General features: G+C 43.2%; 1 protein-coding gene across 1 annotated transcript; it reads right to left on the minus strand.

Moving 5' to 3' along the window:
• Positions 1 to 277: 277 nt before the first annotated feature.
• LOC132890153 (serine-aspartate repeat-containing protein D-like) lies at positions 278 to 2,759 on the minus strand. The gene is made up of 2 exons (XM_060926944.1): positions 2,557 to 2,759; positions 278 to 1,617 (listed from the first exon to the last, which is right to left on the minus strand). Exon 2 carries the CDS (start codon positions 1,591 to 1,593, stop codon positions 697 to 699), a length of 897 nt encoding a protein of 298 aa, XP_060782927.1. The 5' UTR covers positions 1,594 to 1,617; positions 2,557 to 2,759; the 3' UTR covers positions 278 to 696.
• Positions 2,760 to 8,965: the final 6,206 nt, after the last annotated feature.

The following is an 8,965-nucleotide window of genomic DNA, read 5'->3' on the forward strand; positions in this document are numbered from 1 at the left end:
CTGTCCCTCCTCATCTCATACATCTGAGTGGGAGACCAGGAAGTAACCTGCCTAGCTTACAAATTGGACTCAGGGTGTGCTCACACTGACAAGGTTAATTGACCTACACAGTGACATGATATCATTGATGTGACATGCAAATGAGTGACAGACACCCGATCATGCAAATGTCATATTCTGATTTTTTGGTGTGGGCGCCCCATGATGCCCCTGCCAAGATGCCACCCTGGGTGGCTGCCCATGGCACTCATACCCCCCCCCCCCCCCACACACACACACACACACACACGGACATGTGTTCCTATTTGCCAAAATATTCAGAGGAATTCCATAAGTTACCCCATTCCTCTTTATGTTTTGACCTATTATTTGTGACAGAAATACTGCTTTGAGGCTGTAGATGTGACATAACCTCTAGTAATCCTATGGCGTAAACAATACATGAATTTCTGAACTATGCAGATGTAGAAGGGCTTGTTAGATCACTAGTAATAATTATTGGACTCATAAGAGTCTTTATCACTGAATTCACTTTCATAAGTCTCTGTGAAAACATCAGTATTTTCATCACATTTGGACCCCTCTTCATCACTGGCTTCATCATCATTACCGTGGCCTGAGGATCTGTCAGCAGCATGATCTGAAGATTCGTCTGTATTTACATATTCATCTATGCAGGTATGTGCGCCTGGAGGATCACTCATCACTGGAGTCTGTGGACTCTTCACCTCTCATCCTCATAGTGTCCATCACATCATCATCATCATCATCATCTTGATCATCATCCTCATCCGTTGATCTGTCATCGTATGCATCTGTTGACTCGTCATCATCATCATCTCGATCATCATCCTCATCCGTTGATCTGTCATCGTACACATCTGTTGACTCGTCATCATCATCATCTCGATCATCATCCTCATCCGTTGATCTGTCATCGTATACATCTGTTGACTCGTCATCATCATCATCTCGATCATCATCCTCATCCGTTGATCTGTCATCGTACACATCTGTTGACTCATCATCATCATCATCATTGTCATCGTCATCTGTTGAACTGTCATTATAAGCATTTGTTGAATCGTCATAACCTTCAGCACCATCATCATCCTCATCCGTTGATCTGTCATCATCTGCATCTGTTGACTCCTCATCACTACTCTCTCTCTTGTTGTTTAGGATAGAGAGCACTCTGATTCTCTCTGGATCCCAAACACAGTTCTCCTCACGCCCACTTTTCACCATGCCACAGTTGGGTGGGACCCAGGCTGTGTCGTATCCTGCCTGGTGCCAGCTCTTCTGTAAGTGGTGGCCTTGCCTGTCAATCTTTTTCACTCTGCCCACACAGACACTCAGTTTAAGCACTGCTCGTTTCTGGCCTTTGGCTCCCTTGGGGTAGCAAGCTGCCTTCTTGAAGCTGCGGCTGACGTAGACACCAGAGCCAAGCATGCCACCCACAGACCGAATGAAGCCCGTTTGCTTGATCGTTCGTGCTGCCTTCATAGTGGTTCCATGGTACATGATGCATGTTCTCTCCCCCTTGTGGTCTGGACCCTTCTGAAGATTTTTAGCAAATGTAACTTTGCTCATCTTGTTGTTGCTCTTCTGTTACTCCTGAAGAGGAGACATTTATCCCAAGTTTAAGTTTAGTTTATTTCCATTTATAAATGCCATGTTTTTTGCCAAGTATAAAATATGGATACAATATAATTTTAAAAAAAAACCAGGCATTTTCTTAGCTGAGTCTGACTAGAAGTTAGGCAAATGAAGAAAGGTAGAATAAAAATAGCATTTGTTACACACACCTGTGCAATGTGCATACCTTGAAAGGATGTCATAATCAAAAGGAATAAAACCATATTACATTAACAATGAAAAATGAAATTCTATCATTACAAAATGACCACCAAACAACATATTGTACTGTAGGTGTTAAAAACACAAACAACAAATGACTGTGTGATTTAGCTGCCAGCACGTTCTTGATCAGTGATTACTGGTATTTTGCTTCCCTTGTTATTACACTGAGAGGCTACTATTCAAAGTTAACCTCAGCTTTACAGAACTCCATTTTTACTTAATCACAAAACAACCTACATATGCAAATCAAAACTATTAATACGACATATATATGCCTGGTAGTCACAGCATTGATCTGCTCTTCTAATCATACCAGACATATCTCCAGACCACATCAGTATTTCATGACAAGTACTAGTCATGAATTCACCCTCTTGTTCTCTTTTTCAGATCTCTCAGGTACACAAAATTAAAGTTTATAGATTTATATGTCTTTCGATTTGTTAAAAAAAAGAGGTTATGCAGAATAAAACTGGTTTCATTTCTTTATTTTTCTGTTACTGTAAGTTCCTGGGTAACACCTGGAATAGAATGGTTAGGTACGGTAGGTATCTGTAAGGCATACAAATTTTCAAATTTTACAAATTTTTCATCTTTGCAAATTATTTGGCTATATTAAGCATTGATATGTTGAGCTTTAACCAGTGAAAAAGTCTGATAGTCTGTGAAATCAGCTGAAAACAAATCTCTCACCACCACAGATGACTGCGATCTCAATGCTGCTGTTTTAGTTTCACTTTCGTTTTAGCAGAAGAGCAGAGAGCTTGCGTCAATAAGCAGGCTGTGACAAACATTCACTGGTATGGTGGAGTGTTCATGAAGTCAGGGACATCAGACAATTAAGGCTAGGGGGGCAATCTACCCCCAGCTACGTGGTCAGGTTGGTGCACAGTGTCAGTAACCAAACTACAAACATGGCTTCTCAGAACTACAATGCCCAAGAAGCACAGCGCCCCCTGTCACCAGCTTATTGAAGTCAGCTGTCTCCCATTTCACGTTCAATTAGCCACGCTACTTAAACCCCTCTCTCGCTGCGAAGTATTGTTATGAGTTTACTCAGTCATACCAAGCCTTATCTGGTCTGCCTGCTTTGACCCTTGCTATTGTTATTTCCCCACTACGTCTCTAGTCTTCTCTATGTTGCTCTATTTACTGATCAACCAACCCTTGCCTGCCTTTGAATACTCTTCTAGCTTTGCAATTTAGCTACATTTTCAGTTTGCTTCCCCGCTCTCCCCTGCACATACATCCGTAAGTGCCTGCAACCTGAAAGGATACTTCGCCTAACACAGGTGCATCAGAGGCGGCAAAGCAGGCTGCCTTGAATGCTCAGGGATACCTCTTGGGAGAACATCAACAGATGCTTACAGACCTCAACACCAGGATGGTACAGCTAGCAGTTGTAATATTGCAGGCCCTCCTAACACACCCTGAAGCTTCTTCGAGTCCCGCATCACTGCTCCCCACTCCGGAGAAATATGCCGGTGATGTCCTCACCTGCAAGGGATTTCTACCTCAGTGCTCCATGTACTTCTCGACCATACTGAACATCTGAGTAACATAAGATTGCAAAGTTTCTTTCGTTTCTCACCAGTAAAGTGCTACAGTGGGTGAGTGCAGTATGGAGGAGGGGAGAGGAGCACACTACATCGTATGAATGTTTTTTTGAACTATTCAAGTGAGTATTTGATCATGAACCTGAGTGGGATTGAAGTTGTTGAGAGCTTACTCACCATCACGCAAGGTTCCAGAGGAGTTGTAGAGTATGCTCTGGATTTCTGAATTCTGGCGCCCGCTAGTGGATGGAATGAGCCGGCTCTAAAAGCAGCGTTTCGTCAAGGTCTTCGCCCAGAGATATTACACGAACTGGCATGCAGAGATGAACATCTAACCTTAGACTGCCTCATCGATCTGGCAATTCGATTGGCTCATCTACTCTCCAACTGACCTTCTCTTGGGGGAGAAGCCAAGCCTGTTTAGACTACCGATGTGTCAACACCCATGGAAGTTTCTCAAACCCATCTAAAACGCTCTGAACAAGAGAAGAGGAGATGAGAGGAACTCTGTTTCTATTGTGGGAGTTCAGATCATCATATCACCAAGTGCCCAGTTCATCTGTCTCGTGCCAGCCCTGCTGAACACCACCCACCCCCGAAGCCGTATGGACTTTCTTCGGTGCCCAGGGTCTTCCGATGTCTCATCAACGATGTGCTTTGGGACATGTTGGGAAGATTCATTATTGCTTATATTGATGATATTCTGATTTACTCACCAGATGAGAAGTCATCTGGGACATGTCAGATCTGTTCTACAATGTCTATTGGAGAATCACCTCTATGTAAAAGCCAAGAAGTGCAAGTTTCATCTATGTCGAATTTCCTTCTTGGGGTACATCAGTACAGAAGGGGTCAGTATGGATTCCTCCAAGGTGTCTGCCATTATATCCTAGCCTGTACCCACATCAGTGAAGGAACTCCAACGTTTCCTTGGATTTGCCAACTTCTATTGTCGCTTCATCAGAGGGTTTGGTACGATTTTATTTATATATATATATATATATATATATACGAGTGATTCCACGCTTATGGTACTGAAATGGGGATATGAACTTATTCACCTAAAACCATTTCTTTTTTTACCATCAGGTCACAAAACATGTAATCTTTAATGAATGATATGTTAAAAGATAACTTTCATTTTCTGAGATGTAATAAAAACATATTTATATGCCAAAGTCAAGCCTATGAGTTCCAAAATGATGTCTGTTACATTACTTCTGTTACGATTGTCCATCTCGCGTCTGTTACAAATTAATTACAATCTAGCTATATACCATGTTAATCTTATTGAAAGAATGTGTATGTTTATTCTACTACACATGTTTATTAATTATATTTGCTAAAACATCACCTTCCTATGTTTCAAAAAGTAATTCTACATTGTTAAAATTGAGAATATATATGTCCACAACACTTCTGTTACGTTCTGACTTTGGCATATAAATATGTTTTTATTACATCTCAGAAAATTAAAGTTATCTTTTAACATATCATTCATTAAAGATTGCATGTTTTGTGACCTGATGGTAAAAAAAGAAATGGTTTTAGGTGAATTTTTAAAAATAAGTTCATGTCCCCATTTCAGTACCCATAAGCGTGGAATCACTCATATATATGCCAAGACCCGCAAAACGGGCAATTCACAGTTCATTTCTTCTCTCTCGTCCGGCGGGCTTCCCTTTGCTTGTGGTACGTTGCAACTCTTCTATTGCAGTACGACTTGCAGATGGTCTTTGTAACCGCTCTCCATTTCTCTCTATTGAGTGCAGAGTGATTCCACGTACCCAACACGCTTCCACTTTTCAGATCTTTTTTCAAAATGTCCTTAAACCTTAGTTTGGGACGGCCGACAGGTCACGATCCACTTGCTAGTTCAGAGAATAATAGTTGTTTTGGGACTCTGTTATCATCCATGCAGCAAAGGTGTCCCAGCCAGCGGAGACGACTCCTAACTAACTTGATTTCAATGTCTTCGACATTTGCGCGTCAGAGGACTTCCCCATTGCTTATAAAATCATCCCACTTGATCTTGAGAATGAGACATAGATGGTGTTGTTGCAGAGAACAAAGCTCCCTAACTTCATGCTGATATAGTCCATGCCTCACAATCATACAATAAGAGTGGCATTAGGCATTGGTTGTAAACAGCGATCTTGGTTGGTACAGTGAGATCTCGTGAGTCGAAGACTCTTTTCCGGAGCCGACCATAGGCACATGATACCACTTGGATGCGAGATGTGAGCTCCGCTCTCATTGAACAGTCACTTGACAGGTAACTACCAAGGTACTTGAAGCGAGTGACATTGGCCAGCTTTTTGCCATCAACAAAGTCAGCAGTATTACCAATACACATGATCTCTGTCTTTGTCGTGTTAATGCGCATCCCCATTCTTTTAGCAAGTTGATTATAGGATGTAAGTAGTGACTGCAGGCCTTCTGGGGTATCGCTGAATATGGCAATATCATCGGCATACTGTGCTTCTCTGATAAATTCCGTAAGGACTTTTGTTTTTGCTTTAAGTCTGCGAAGATCAGAGCTCACCATCAAACCGGAATCTTATCTGAATACTGCAGGTATGTTCGATTTTCTTAAAGGCTAGCCAGAGCAGGACAGCTGCATAGATGCCAAAAAGAGTTGGTGCTAATTTGCATCCCTGCTTGACACCACAGTTGTATTTGAATGCCTGGGTTAGTTCTCCGTCTACAATTAGTCTGGCATGAACATCAGAATACATCTTTATTATTCTTATGAACTTGGGCGGGCAGCCCAATTTACTTAGGATCATAAAGGGAAGTTCACGATTGATGGTGTCGAAAGCTTTTACGAAGTCTACAAAGACTATACAAGTTTTTGCGTTGCTCTCTGGTCTTTTCCAGAAGCTGATGAAGGGTGAATATTCCATCAATAGTGCCCCTACCAGCTCGGTACTGAGACTGAGGATATATAAATTCAGCAAGCAATTGTAGTCTTTGCAAGATGATATCTGCAAATATTTTTCACACAACGCTTAGTAGAGATATCCCTCTGTAATTTCCACACTCGCTTCTGTCACCCTTCTTAAATAAGATGGTGATGATTGCATCTTTCCACTCTTGAGGAATCATTTCAGTCGCCCAGATGATATTAAAGAGGGTAAGAAGAAAAGCTCTCAGGCAGCAGCCACCATAAACAATAACTTCTGGAAGGACACCATCTGAGCCAAGGCTCTTCCCTAGTTTGGTATTTGAGATAGCTTTGTCCAGCTCCTGATCTGCAATAGGATGATCCATAGATTGCATAATTGGTAATTGATCTAGTTCGTCCACAACTGTAAAGTCAACATCACTGGGAAGGTTTAGCAAATCACCGAAGTGTTCCAACCATCTGCCCTTGACTTCTGCGGGGTCAGACAAGAGAATGCTGTCTTTCGAGTGCACAGGATGTGAACTTCTAGATCTAGGGCCATAGACTGCATTCAAGGTGGCATAGAACTCTCTTGGGTTCTTTGCTTGAGAGTACTGCTCAGTTTCTTCAGCTTTCTTTTGAAACCATGCATTCTTGAGTTCTCTGATGTGCGTTTTTAACGAGTGCCTGTCTAGGCCTTTGTCTTGAAGTAGATTTCGAATTTCATCATCTTGATCATTGAACCAGTCATTCTGGATCCTTTTCTTTTCAAACACATGGGTTGCAGCTTGTTGAAGAATGTCTTTCAGTTCTGCGAAGTCAGTGTTACAAGCAGAGATCTTCTCATCTAAAAACTGAACAAGCTTCACCTTCTATCGTCATTTAGACGAGTGTCTAACTTTTTCGGGGGTCTTGTACTATTCTTCTGCTTCACAGAGAAGATGCATTTAGACACTAGCAGCTTGTGGTCAGTGAAGCAATCTGCAGCTTGATTGACTTTCGTTACTTTGATAAAAGGCTTGGCAGCTTGATTAGCTAGCACATGGTCGAGTTGGTGCCAGTACTTGGAATGCAGATGTTACCATGTATTCAAGCTATCCCTTAATTGAAACATTGTGCCCATGATACTTAGTTGAAGTCAGGTGCAAAACTCCAAGGAGCATGAGACCGTTGGAGTTCATCTTTCCAACACCGTGTTTGCCGATAACATCAGGCCAGGATTTATAGTCTTGTCCCACACGAGCATTGAAATCACCCAGAGTAATAAGGAGGTCATTCTGAGCTGGAGCAAGGCAGCAACAGAGCTTTTCGTAGAAAAACTCTTTTTCCTCAGATGTTCTTTGCATGGTAGGAGCATATACGCTAACCAGGGTGAGATAGTTACCGTTTGCCAACGGAATACGCACTCGCATGAGCCTGTCATTGACTGGTGTTGGGCAAATCCCTTGAGCTGCAAGTCTGTTGGAGATTGCAAAACCGACTCCAGCTGTTCTCTCACTTCCTCCACTCCAGAAAATAGTGTGTCTCCTTTCTATAACATTACCAGTACCAGGACGTCAAACTTCACTCAGAGCACAGATATCAATGTTAGCCTGCTCTAACTCATGGCAAATGAGTGCTGTTGCTCACTCTGGTCTTAGAGAGCCATCGCTGTCATTGGTAGTATGGACATTCCAAGCTCCAAGGGTCAGAACTTGCTTTCTAGAAGGTTGAAACTGTCACTTGTCGGTTGCACTGGAAGCAGTAGCCGTATGCGGTCTTCGTCCATTTTTCGCCACTGCCACACTAGGTGGCGCATCAGTTCCCCCGAATGCAGTAGCCATAGCTCCAATTCTAGACTGACTATCCATAAAACTGTGAGGCTGCAACATTTGATGACGATACTACCTGGCGCAAGGGTAGTATCCCTTGGCAAGAGGTCCTGTTTTTCAACGACCCAGCATAGCTGGGATGGCCACAGGAACAACTCGTTGCTACTTGCAGGAAACTGATGCCGACTTGACAGTCAGATCCGCCGGTGTTGGCCATTGGCCTACTTGAGGCTCATCCGCCTGAGTGTGGTGACAGCCACGATACCGTATCCCTGGCGCGGGAGGCTCCGGGTGTACTAGCACTTGCCCAAGGTGCTCACCCAAGGCTAGTGGAGGGAAGGAGTCGCCTCACTGCTCCATTCTAGACCAGCTCCAAGCAAAGTCTAGCCACTGTCCATATGGTACGATTGCTGCTCCCTTAATGGCCCTGTTAAAGAAGGGACCCAAACGCCTCCAACGGAACCTCACAGCCGAGGAAGCCTTCAATCGACTCAAGACTGCCTTCACTTTAGCCCCGATCCTGAAACGTTCTGACCTGACTAAACCCTCTACAGCAGGGGTGTCAAACCTGATCCATAAAGGGCCTTGTGGCTGCAGGTTTTCATTCCAGCCATGCAGCAGCACACCTGACTTGGCTCATTCAATCAACTGAACTGTCTTCACACAGTCAAATACTTGCAGCCACACCCACCCTTGATTAAAGGGTGGGTGTGTCAGTTGATTGAATAAGCCAAATCAGGGTGCTCCTGTATGGCTGGAATGAAAACCTGCAGCCACACGGCCCTTTATGGATCAGGTTTGACACCCCTGCTCTACAGTCTAAGTAGATGCTTCCGAAACTGGGGTAG

The sequence above is a fragment of the Neoarius graeffei genome, chromosome 8 (assembly GCF_027579695.1).
Source record: "Neoarius graeffei isolate fNeoGra1 chromosome 8, fNeoGra1.pri, whole genome shotgun sequence".
In the NCBI taxonomy this organism is placed as follows: domain Eukaryota; kingdom Metazoa; phylum Chordata; class Actinopteri; order Siluriformes; family Ariidae; genus Neoarius; species Neoarius graeffei.